The 13,441-nt window shown below is 33.7% G+C and overlaps 1 protein-coding gene across 1 annotated transcript; it reads left to right on the top strand.

Annotated features, from left to right (window-relative positions):
• The first annotated feature begins 12 nt into the window (after nt 1–12).
• Nucleotides 13–11,678, top strand: LOC138320527 (CTD nuclear envelope phosphatase 1-like). Its single transcript, XM_069263549.1, has 7 exons — nt 13–246; nt 2,127–2,193; nt 2,900–3,018; nt 3,488–3,559; nt 9,086–9,202; nt 9,425–9,536; nt 10,422–11,678. The coding sequence occupies exons 1-7, from the start codon at nt 148–150 to the stop codon at nt 10,562–10,564; spliced, it is 729 nt and encodes a 242-aa protein (XP_069119650.1). The 5' UTR covers nt 13–147; the 3' UTR covers nt 10,565–11,678.
• The last annotated feature ends 1,763 nt before the right edge of the window (nt 11,679–13,441 follow it).

Genomic DNA, 13,441 nt, shown 5'->3' with positions numbered 1-13,441 from the left:
ACGGTAGAGAATTGTGGGAATTCAATGGCGCCTTGCAGATAAAAGCAAGTTGACAGTTACCTGCAACTTGTTGTTTATTCATAAAATTAAAGACCTTTGAGGACATAATAAGTGAACTACGGCGTCTTGATAAAATCATCAACACTCATGATCAAGTACTTTGTTATGGGATTACGCGGTTTCTTTTTGCTGGCTGCTAAGATCTGGAGTTTCGTTTGCTACTGCTTCAAAAGACAGGCCAGGACGGTGAGTGACACACATTTTAACTGGGTTATGTTGTTATCATTGCTAAATAAAGACATGCTGTTTGTTAATGTCGCCCAATCACATACTTTAAACGGGTAGTAACGTCTGAACATACAGTTGCTTAAAGCTGTTTTGGTCGTGGCCCAGTTGTAAATATTTTGAAACAAAACAAGCACGTGCCCGCTTATTTAAATATTTAAACTAGATTTGACCTAGTAATTCATTTGATATGACTTCGTTAAGATTTGTTTACATTCAAGTATAGTGTTCCATCCAATTTTAACTGATGATGGTTTGTCATGCAACGCACGTAGAGGTAGCATATATAACTAATTAATAAGCACACACGTGACCTAAATATCGGAACCGCAAGGTCATTCACCCGTGAAGTTTGTGGATTCTTTCAACTTCCTTTAATCCGATAGGTGACTGTCTGCTATCTGAAACCAATTAAAAGTCTAACAGCATATTGTTAAATATCCATAGACAGATTTATTTTGTTAATCAATTATTTGAAAGAATATTTGTGCTTGTAGTAAGTAAACAAGAAACATGTAACCAGAGAAACATATATGTTTCTGTTTGAATGGGAATATAAATTATGTCAAGAGTGTTGACATACAAAACCAATGTGGTGTGTCATTACTTTTTACTATGTTTGTTATACACAAGCTTTTATTCTAGTGTAATGAGTATATGTTAAATGCAATTAACATGACAGTGCATGAACATTTTTATTGTTATAGCATAAACTCAATTAATAAATTTGTAGGCTTAATAATTATAACAAATTTCATTTTTATCTGTTGGAATTAAAAAGCTATTTTATTAAGATAATTTAATTTCTATCAAATTATATCAAATATTTTCTATTAATTAGTCTTGTAAGCATTTTTATTTTTTTCCTTGCGTTTCATTTGAGGCATCGAAAGTTTAGCAGGTTTTAATTGTACATAGTGATACGGTCTCCTTCTAGCTTTGCACTAGGGGGAATTTCCCTTTAGCTCTGTCGGTAGAGCGGCGGACCAGTAAGTTTGGGATCATGGGTTCAAGCCGGGCTTGTGGCACACTACTCACGCCCTGTTACATTTGGTGCCGTAGACAACTCCAAGCGAAAGCTATTCGAGATTGAGAGGCTTGTGGAGATAGATTTAACTTGGGTTTGTCGGTGTGTTGGGGTGAACACATTTGAAAGGGGGGGTAGTGTAGCAGGTTTTAATTGTACATAGTGATACGGTCACATTCTAGCTTCGCGTTAGAGTGAATTTCCCTATAGCTCAGTCGGTAGAGCGGTGGACCAATAAATATGAGGTGGTGGTTTGAGCCTGGCTGGCGGCACTCTACTTATGCCTGTTACAAAAGGAAGATGATCAAAAGTAATCTAGCTTTCATTGAAAACAAATGAAATGAAAAAAAACCCAGATGTTTTGCATTTTGCACACATACTGTAATAAAGTCATAGAAAAGTGCTGCCACAAATTAAAAATTGAATTAGGATTTTGCAAGTTGATCACACTAAACCAATATACCAGGCAGACTTACTTTAGAAATATGTGGGTGACTGTTAAGACCAAAAAGAATTATACGCATGTTTCAGGTGACTTGACTGAAAAAAATAGGGTAGGTCGGTCGAGATTTTTTTTATTTCATGTTTTAGGAGGGGTGGGGGAGGGGTTGAGTGGCTTTATTACTGCATTACAAAGTAATTTAAAACTTCACTCGCAACATTTTTGTTTTGAAAAAGTGTGATAAAATAGCTAGGGTTGGAAGTAAAAACTAGGGTAGGTAGGGGTACCTGAAACATACATATTTTTTTTTTTTTTGGGGGGGGGGGGGGCTTAGTAAAAGTGACAGTATAATTTTTACGTTTTATTTTGCAGGTTATACAACATCAAACAGTCAGATATGAAGTTATTCCATTATCACCTTTATCAAAGCATAGACTTAGTAAGTATGACTCGATGATATATTGATATGATACATCCTGAAAAATAGCTTTACTCAAAAAAAAAAAGAATAGCTACATTTACAGGTACAGGTTTCTATGGGTAGTTTATACACAATGGCTATCAGGGGTATAGACACTAACTTTTTCACCTTAGCTGACCAGAGGGCTGCCATGTTGTTATCCAAAGGCAGCCCTGATTCTGTTGTGGGGACCCGCGGATATATACAAGCACCAAAGGCGTGAGCAGTATACATGTATAATGTAGGGGTCCGGGTGATTCTCCCCCGGGGAAAATTTGAACTTCTATATTCAATTTTCTGCACTCTATATAGCTAGTGAAGTTTGGTACTGAATTTGCAGATCTTGAATTTAAAGCATACATGTTTCCTTCCTCAACTAAAGATGCACATGTCTGAAATTTAACAGGCAGCCTGCAGGGCTATTGCACTTTGACATTCTGGCAGTCCAATTTTTTTCGGGCAGTTCTGGGCTGCCAGGTTACTGCTAGTGTTGACACCTGGCTTTATATTATATAACTTTTGTTATGAATTATTACTACAAAAACTAACGAACTTTAGTTGATTTCACTTTGATATTTTTCAGAATGTCTTAAGTCTGTTTAAAATACTTTATATAGCGTATGATTTGTTCATTATATAATTCTAAGGTAATGGTATATTTTGGAGTGTACTTGTTATGCTTTAGGTATGCTAAAAAGGAAAACATTAGTACTGGATCTAGATGAAACATTGATACATTCTCACCATGATGGAGTATTAAAGCCTACAGTTAAACCTGGAACACCTCCTGATTTTGTCCTTAAAGTAAGTAGTACTAAGTTATTGTAATTGTATTGTGTAATTACCATACTATAATACCGTTAATATTGGGTGTATATTGTATAAGTACTAATACATATTTAATTAGCTTTTAGTTATTACTAGGAATAAGATGTTTATACCTGTGCTATTTTAACCATGTAATTAACATTGTTATAAAATACAAGAATGAAATTGAAAATGAAAGTAGATTTATCATTTTAGAAAATTAATGAATGTCACACTTAGATGAATGTCACACTAAGATGCTGTTTATATACTGTTTTCTTTTGTTTTAAAAATCAATTAAGCACTGGCAGACTTTGATTGTCCAAAGCAACAGTAAGGTCTTTGGAAGATTTGTTCTTTCTCATGGACGATGGATATTATGAATTTCTACTAGCAGTTAACATTGTTGTTTCATTTGTGACTTTGGTTTGGAGCATAATTTTTCAATTCTGTTAATCTGTTACAGGTTAATATTGACCGACATCCTGTAAGGTTTTTCGTACATAAGAGACCACATGTGGATTATTTCTTAGAAATTGTAAGTCATATATTGAGTAATTATGTCCCCCAAACGAAGTGGGGGGACACATTGTTTTTGCTTGGGTTCTTGGGAAGATTGTCATTGGGCCAACTTCCTGTTTTCAAATTTTCGTCTGCAATTCATTGAAAATTGGAAAATGGGGGTTTTAAGTTAAAATTTTAAGGGATGCCCAATTACAGGCTTTTGTACCAATTATTTTGAAATCACTCATTGCAATGAATCGTGCCCATAGTGATGAAATGGGGCCTCTGATTGGTCAAACTTTATATAGGGGAAATCCGGGTAAATGCGGACAGTTCTTTAAAATATGCATATAAATCATTATATTCAAATTAAATCAAGCTTCGTTCATGCTAGATGTAGATTGATATGAAAGTTGTGGTGTTTGTCTTCGTTTTTGTCTGGTATCTGGTTTATCCAAAAGTCTAAAAATAGCCATGGCGAGTATAATAATGTGTGACGTCGTGCGAGGGCATTGCGATGCATTCCAGGAAACTTGATTTTCGGAAACGATACACGAAACTAAGCCACGAATCGATATATCAATACGCTTCAGTTATCGTTAAAAAGCAAATACTTACACTTTCTTTCATAGTTTTAATGTTGCTATCTATTTATTTCCCGTTACAGAAATGCATCACGGTTTAGTTAATTTCGAAGAACAAGTGTCGGAAGGGTCCGTGATATTCCGCCATAATTTGTATTAGTTGGGTAAATACGGACAGTTCATAATTGATCAATTAACAGGAACAGTTGTTTTGATTTTTATCAGTTAAAAACAGTGCCAATACTAAGTTTTCTCAGAAATACTGTGTGAGTACTACAATATATACTGTAAAAGATTCATAGTTTCCATGATATTTTTTTTATTTTCTCCATTGCTTCTGAAATCGTCCACCGTTGTTTTCCATAAACATGACATCATTTTCAAATCTGAGTTACGTACACTTAATCACAACTAAATTACCTGTTTGATACAACACCCATCTGTTTTGAATAATGCTAACATACTAGCAATGTCTTTTATACCTATATATATATCAATCAAAAGATCTTAAAATAATCTCTGTATAAGTGTATGTACATACAATAGTTTTAGATATAGTTTACCTGAACATTTTTTGCATGTCGATATTGAATATACATGTTTGATATACAGTTATCAATTTCCAAAACATTAAAGGCCCACTACCTTTCCGGAGCAAAATATAAAGATTTCTTAAAAACATTAATTACCTCAGAAAATATATACAGATGGCCTAAGATGAGGTTACAACACCAAACATATGCAAAATTTCCTGCGTAATATATGATAACAATGGAGAGTCATATCGCTGTTTTACCGTCTGCCGCAGTGATAGTCAACTACCGCGCGGTATTTAGGACGACGGGGAAAACATAAGACGACCCGCGTTATGAAAATTAACATTTTATTTATTTTAATTAAATTGTTTAGGAGGTGATAATAAGTGTAGTATTAACGTTAAGTTAATAACTTTTGCCACTCGACAAAATTATTAATCTCGTTTTACATTCCCATTTTAAAAATCAAAAACAGTTTCGGAAAGGTAGTGGGCCTTTAATAGAAATCACTCCTGTAAATCAGTTTCTGTATGGACACTGGATTGCTTTTTGTTTCATTTTTACCCGTACATGTATGAAAATATGCATATATGATATCCTTCACGTATAATTTGTTTAATTATGAAATAATTATTAATTGGATACTTTAAGTATCATTTATAGTTTCCTGTGGTCATAAAGTTTCAGTAATTATCCTACTACAGTAGCAGTGTATGATAAGTACATACATACTGACGATGTATCTGTAGTAGCTGTAGCAGTGTATGATAAGTACATGCATACTGACGATGTATCTGTAGTAGCAGTGTATGATAAGTACATGCATACTGACGATGTATCTGTAGTAGCAGTGTATGATAAGTACATGCATACTGACGATGTATCTGTAGTAGCAGTGTATGATAAGTACATGCATACTGACGATGTATCTGTAGTAGCAGTGTATGATAAGTACATGCATACTGACGATGTATCTGTAGTAGCAGTGTATGATAAGTACATGCATACTGACGATGTATCTGTAGTAGCAGTGTATGATAAGTACATGCATACTGACGATGTATCTGTAGTAGCAGTGTATGATAAGTACATGCATACTGACGATGTATCTGTAGTAGCAGTGTATGATAAGTACATGCATACTGACGATGTATCTGTAGTAGATGATTGTAGAAGTGTATGCATGTATTTAGTAGCAGTGTATGATAAGTACATGCATACTGACGATGTATCTGTAGTAGCAGTGTATGATAAGTACATGCATACTGACGATGTATCTGTAGTAGCAGTGTATGATAAGTACATGCATACTGACGATGTATCTGTAGTAGCAGTGTATGATAAGTACATGCATACTGACGATGTATCTGTAGTAGCAGTGTATGATAAGTACATGCATACTGACGATGTATCTCTGTAGTAGCAGTGTATGATAAGTACATGCATACTGACGATGTATCTGTATAGCAGTGTATGATAGCATGCTATGACGATAAGTAGCATGATATACATGCATACTGACGATGTATCTGTAGTAGCAGTGTATGATAAGTACATGCATACTGACGATGTATCTGTAGTAGCAGAGTATGATAAGTACATGCATACTGACGATGTATCTGTAGTAGCAGTTTATGATAAGTACATGCATACTGACGATGTATCTGTAGTAGCAGTGTATGATAAGTACATGCATACTGACGATGTATCTGTAGTAGCAGTGTATGATAGTACATGCATACTGACGATGTATCTAGTAGCAGTGTATGATAAGTACATGCATACTGACGATGTATCTGTAGTAGCAGTGTATGATAAGTACATGCATACTGACGATGTATCTGTAGTAGCAGTTTATGATAAGTACATGCATACTGACGATGTATCTGTAGTAGCAGTTTATGATAAGTACATGCATACTGACGATGTATCTGTAGTAGCAGTGTATGATAAGTACATGCATACTGACGATGTATCTGTACTTGATATAAGTAAAGCACAGTTACTGAAGGTTTCATTGCAACATTTTCCTGTTATACTTTGAAATCTTACTCTGCCCATAATGTCTAAATTGATAAGACTCAGAGGTATGGTGATCCCTATTTCAATGGAAAGAAAACATCGTTAGATAATTCTGTTTAGAGATGTACACTTAACACTAGGGCTGGGTATTGGAATGATCTAAAACGATACGATACATATTGACAATACACTGAAACAATACACGATACGTATTGACAATATAGTGGACCTGTTTTTCACCGTTGTGTTTTGAATATTGTGACAATAAAAGACAATGTTGATAAAACATTCTATTACCAGGAAAAAAATTTACCAAACATTTGATTTGGTTTATCACCTGTGTTAATTAATTTTTGTCAATTCGTATTCATAGTTATGAATAGGCATTTCTAATCCATCTAGGTGACACAGATGCCTTAAACACTTCCTATTGATTGAAATGCTCTTACTTGAATGATGTTTTAGAATAACGAAAACAGTAAGGTGAGTTGTTAAAACGATACAGCAATATACAGCACGTTTGCATATCAATATTTGATACACTGCTGAAAACCGATACATATCGATATATCGATATTGATCAAGCCCTACTTAACACTTAAACATACGTGTACATTTTGTATGTCATATTCCTGTCTTTATATATGATAAAATACATCCTTTGAAGTCACATTAACTGTTGAAGTTATTTCTATTTCAACAAGAAATTATGTGTTTAATTGTTTATTTAAATCCTTTATTTTGCATTGGTACCACTTTAATTTCAAATTGTGATCAGACATGTGTTCAGTCATCCGTGTCCACTTTATCCTGTAATGATTACCTAAGTGTCACATGACTGGCAGATCTGTATTCGTTACGTTTGGTCAAATCCCTTTAGTATGGAAAGAAAGACAGACAAATTCATTACATTGACTGTTGATACCAGAGGAATTAATGGCTAAAGGAAAAAAGATTTTGCATTGAAAGAGAAATTAAAAGAAAATATTAAAAGATGAACGACTGCAGAACAAAACAAAAATAGAAGTAAATAAGCTGAAAACCAGAAACAAAAAAGATTGCACTGTTATATAAAATAGATATTCAATTCTAATCATCCTATTTTTTGGCAGGATCTGGAATAACAATTTGTTCCAAGTTAAACATTCTTGCCTGACGTTACATGTAAATCCATATATATATGTTCGTTCTAAATATCGTTTCATGATTGAAATGAGGTATGTAATTACAGATTTTTTTTACATTTAGAATTAAAAAAAAAAAAGAATAAATAAAATATCAAAAAATCACCATTTGAATACACATTGATACTTTATCTTTACACAATGTCTTTTACGCCAAAGCACATGGCGGATATAAGGGGCGATCGAGTTGCCAAATGCGGTCCATCTTCTTACAGAGTACCTGATAAGAATAAATAAGTAGCAGTTTGACCAATATTTCTCTTGAAGCAATTTCAATACAAGCATTGATTTAACAATATCATTATATGTTTATCATGTTATACATGTACATTATGTACATCTGGCTATACCGTCACAAAATCTTGTTGCAAAAATATCCGTACTAGATGTATATGTAATTTATAACATGGGCTTCCATGATATACTGTACATGTAATATTTGCGGTACAATCACTGACCATTGTATAACAAAATGACAAAATATATCGACCCATGGGCGTAGAGAAACATTAAAAAAACTGTTTTATCAGTTTTCTTATATGAAACAAGGAATCTAGTAGCATGGCCGTATTTACCCGACACGTGTCCGTAGTTAACCGCCGTATTTTTGTTTGACAGCATATTTCACTACATTCTGGATTTTGGTTTATTTTTGGCATGCCAACCAATCAAAATCATCGCTAAAAATAGTAACAGCAGTACACCTTCCATCTAACAAAACTTGGATTTTGGCGATAACTATAATTAATCTTACACACCAAACTGTTGATTGTCACAATGAGCATGTATTTATAGTATTCATCAGAAAGTGTCTGTATTTACCTGGATGTCCCCTAGTGACAAAAAATTACCAACATTGATTCAATCATTCAGAGTAGTTATGAAGGGTTGATCATAGCCTTGTAAAAGGTATGTACATTTTGGGAGACCCTGATTTCCAATATAAACTAAAAAGTACATCAAAATTTCTCCCAAGATGTTCTTACACTGTGCAACTGTGTTCTTGATTTGTTGCAAGTGGGGTACTATGTATATAATGGTGTCCATTACAATGATTACTTGTTGAAAGTCATGAAATTCTTTGAAATTGTAATTCATTTCACTATTAAGGGGAAATATTTTAATTTTACTAAATGTCTTTCTTGTTCACATAAATAATATTTCCATTAAATTGTACTTTGAGATGCCTGCTAAACTTTGTCTTGATAATTGAGACATTATCTTCTCTCAATAGGTTAGCCAATGGTATGACCTGGTGGTTTTTACAGCAAGTATGGAGATATATGGTGCAGCAGTAGCAGATAAACTTGACAATAATAAAGGAATGCTACGCCGCAGGTATTATAGGCAGGTAAGTTACAAACAGTCAGTGGTCAGTTTCATTGTTACAATCATTTATGTAACAGTATTACGTTCCATAATCTGATATTCACAAGAATTCCATCATAAAACATATAGGTTTTACTTCGTTACAAAATAACTATCAGCAGTTGATAATCAAGAGAAAGAAAAAGACAATTAAACACAAATGAATTAATTGTTCTTTCAATCATGTTTTTGTTTTGTTTTTTAGCACTGTCATTTAGCAGAGGGCAGCTACACAAAGAATTTATGTGATATCTGCAGTGACCTTTCCAGTATATTTATTCTTGACAATTCTCCGGTGGCATATAGGAATTATCAAGGTATAAAATTAATTGATTGAATACCTCAGTTAAGAAAACTTTTATTATCAAACTAACTGGGAAAAAGGGAAAATATTTTGTTAAAAAAATTACTGAGAATAACTTGAATCAGAAAGAAAATAAACTGGGATACTTACTTCGATATATTTTCTCAAGGGAGATAACTTATTTTTACATGGGAGATAACTCTTTAATATTTTTTTCTTTTAGGTTATTTATTTAAGGGAGATAACTTTTTGTACTTTTTTCTGTAACCATGGAAACATTGCTGAAAATGGCAGATTTTTGTGTAAGAATCGTTTCCGGAGCACAACTCTAAAACCAGCAGAGATATTTCCATGAAACTTCATAGACACATTGTTCTTATGGTCTAGTAGTGCCTTTTGCTATTTTTAGGTTTTCATTTTTTGCACTTTTTCCGTAACCATGGAAACATTGCTGAAAATTTCATATTTTTGTACCAGGTTCATTTCCGCAGCATAACTGGAAAACCGGTTGAGATATATGCACGGAACTCCATAGGCACATTAGTCTTATGGTCTAGTAGTGCCTTTTGCTATTGTAAGGTTTTCACTTTTTGTACTTTTTTCTGTAACCATGGAAACATTGCTGAAAATGGTAGATTTTTGTGTAAGAGTCGTTTCCGGAGCACAACTCTAAAACTAGCAGAGATATTTCCATGAAACTTCATAGACACATTGTTCTTATGGTCTAGTAGTGCCTTTTGCTATTTTTAGGTTTTTCCTGTTTTTTTTCATACACATAAGTCTCCACAATCAAACTTACTTCAGCTTTGATATCTCCATTGGCGGGGGAGATAACTCTTTAATATTTTTTTTCTTTTAGGTTATTTATTTAAGGGAGATATCTTTTATCTTTTTACAGATAACGCTATCCCAATACGGTCATGGTTCAGTGATCCAACAGATACAGCGCTTCTCTGTTTGTTACCAATGCTGGATGCATTGAGGTTTTGTAATGATGTACGATCAGTGCTTAGTAGGAACTTGCATTTACATCGTACATAGCCCAGCTGGACATTTTGTATCATCTTTGTGGACATCTTATCATCTGTAATATAGAGCTCTGTACACACACCCTCTCATCTCTACAAATCTATCCTCAATACATATCAGTTCTTTTATAAAGCCCACCCGACAACTCTGATGCTTCTCCCCTTACTACATATTACAACCGTATAGCCTATCTTATCCTTTCAGGTCCATCAAACTCATCATTCGTTCACAAACTTGGTTGATAATGATATTTCAGATAGAAAGTATGTATACTTTCAAAACACAATACACTATCTACATGTTGCTGGAAAATCCCTTGTTTTGTAAACCACACACAATTCAGTGTACAGACATGCCAGGGTAGATGCTATAAGACAACTACTGTACACTGTTGGCAACAGAACTGGCTGAGTTTGTGGGAGAGGTTGTCTTATCAGGGAACTAACTTTCATCATTCATAAACACAAAAAATTTAAAATGATCTCCTAGAGCAGTGACAATGGCTTACAGATTTTTACATTGGTTTGATTTGAACTATAGTTTATTTCATTTATGCAGTTTATCAAGTTAAAAAGGAAGATCTACCGTATTTTCCCTAATGATGGCGCCGGGCGCGGGTAAATGGCCTAGGGGGGGCGCCGTTATTTGAGACCATTTTTAGATGTTTTTTTCTGAAACAGACTATAGTCATCTTGCTTTTAGTTTCGTATTTTTCTGAAACTTACTATAGCCAAATTACGTTTTGAAGTCAAGTAAGTATTGAAATTACATAATTATGAAGAAATGTTTGCACCAGAAGTATTAAACATTGGTTAAATATGTATGTTTCACGGAATTTTGGCATTTTATGCTAGCCTGTTTGTTTACCATGCGTACACAAAATGGCGGACGGTGCTTTCGATCGCTACTTTCGTTTTGTGGCAGATGGGAAATACCGACAAGAGCACACAATTAAATGCTTAGAAATGATAACATGCCTGTTATTTAGTAACCTTTATCATAGACATACAGTAAGTATTCATAAAACCTGTATAGACATCGCTAAAATGTTGTTGCCAGTTAGTCTTCATCCATACACGTGTGTGGGGCATTCAAGTGACACGTTTTGTTTTGAACATGGAATTCTCGCTGTTTCTATGTGTTAAAGTTAAAAAGGAAGATCTATTTGTTACAGTAGAAAGTTAATCTTTCGGGCTGTAAACTGACAGGTACACAGTACAGTACTACAGAGAAATAGTTAAATGACATGTTAAAAACTCAAACAATACAGCTAAGAACTCTAAACACACTGTTTTATATTTAAAACTGTAGTGTTTTAATATTTCCAATGTTATGTCTCTAGACTATATATACCCGGTATATAAAGTTACCATGGACAATCAAGAACTCACCCGATTTCACTTTTCGACATAATCAGAGAACAATTATTTATTTATCGATGCAATGGACATGTGAGGGCAAATGAGGGGAAAATGGACTCAATGAAAAAAGAATACATGATATTAACTTGTACAATTTTGAATAATCAAGATTATGATTTCTACCTCATTAAGGTTTTATCACTTATCTCCCCTTACATGCCCACATTTTCTCCCCTAGTAACCGTGCCAATTGTAATAAACCTGAATAAATTCATGTACTTGTTGAACGGCACTATCTGTTTTCTGCCTGTTTTGAAGCTATGATTATCATGGGTATCATAGCCTGCTTTGAATGACTTGGTGTGCTTAGATTGTTGTCTCCAGTTGACTGGAAGTAAATGGTTTGTAATGAAATAGTTCTGATCTATGCTAAATCAACAATAATTGTCCCAGATTAGCAAGAAAGTCAAATGGAATGTGTATCTGAGGCCAATCGGCCCAAAAGGAAAAGTTTTTTCTGTGTTAAATAACCTTTGACAACCAAGATCATTCTCAAAGAAATCATGAACATGAAAATTGCTTAGTTATTTTTTCATTATTTTTTTTTACGAAAGAAACTTGGAAATTAAACTTTTGCGTGAATAATATTATTTTTGAAATCAAATGTAAAAAAATCTTCAATTGCAAACCTCTGTTAAGATTCATGTCCTCAAAATATTTCCCACAAGGCTTTTTTCAGAGATTTATTGCAAGTCTGGTGTAAATTGTAAATGCACCAGTCAATATAATTGTTCCATATGTTGTCTAAAATTAATTACTGAAAATAATTGAAACATACTTGAATAGATGATTTGGTCATAATGATGATGAGATTAAATTGATTTGTCAATCTGATAAGTTAAATGTGTTTGTCTCCAAGATGACACTAGAATATCAGATTGTCAGACAATGATTATGATTGCAGGGTAGAGTTTCTGTGATTAACATTTATGTAATGAATAAGGTATGTCAAACATGCATAAAGATATGTAATTTAGCAGTTGATTGTTAAATGCTGATAGAGTTTAATCAGTGTGACAAAGTCATGTGTGATAGGTATGTATTGGTGCAAAATTTGGTGATATGCAGGATGTACCACTGTATTACTGAGCATGATCATGATTGGGCACATGTTTAATTGTTTCTGATTGGCTACAACAAACAGCTCTTCATTGGCCGTCATTTCGCTGCCTATAATTTTCTACATGTTTATACAAGATGTTATGAGCTGCAGCTTAACAAAAAGAGGTTTGTCAACACCAATTAAACAGGAAATGAAATTATATGAAATCACTGTAACTTTAAAAATTTGATTAACTTTTCAAGTAAAAAAAAAAAAAAAATTGCAAGAAAGAAAAAAGCATAAGGATATGTGTGCAATAAAAACATTTTCTGAGGGGTTTTCTCTCCTTGGCTGATTATATATTTAATCACTTTATTGTTAAAATGTAAGTTGCTAAAGTTGCTTTGAATTGGCAATCTTGCAAAA

This window comes from Argopecten irradians, chromosome 1, assembly GCF_041381155.1.
Source record: "Argopecten irradians isolate NY chromosome 1, Ai_NY, whole genome shotgun sequence".
In the NCBI taxonomy this organism is placed as follows: Eukaryota; Metazoa; Mollusca; class Bivalvia; order Pectinida; family Pectinidae; genus Argopecten; species Argopecten irradians.
This window is presented reverse-complemented; position numbering and strand designations above follow the sequence as displayed.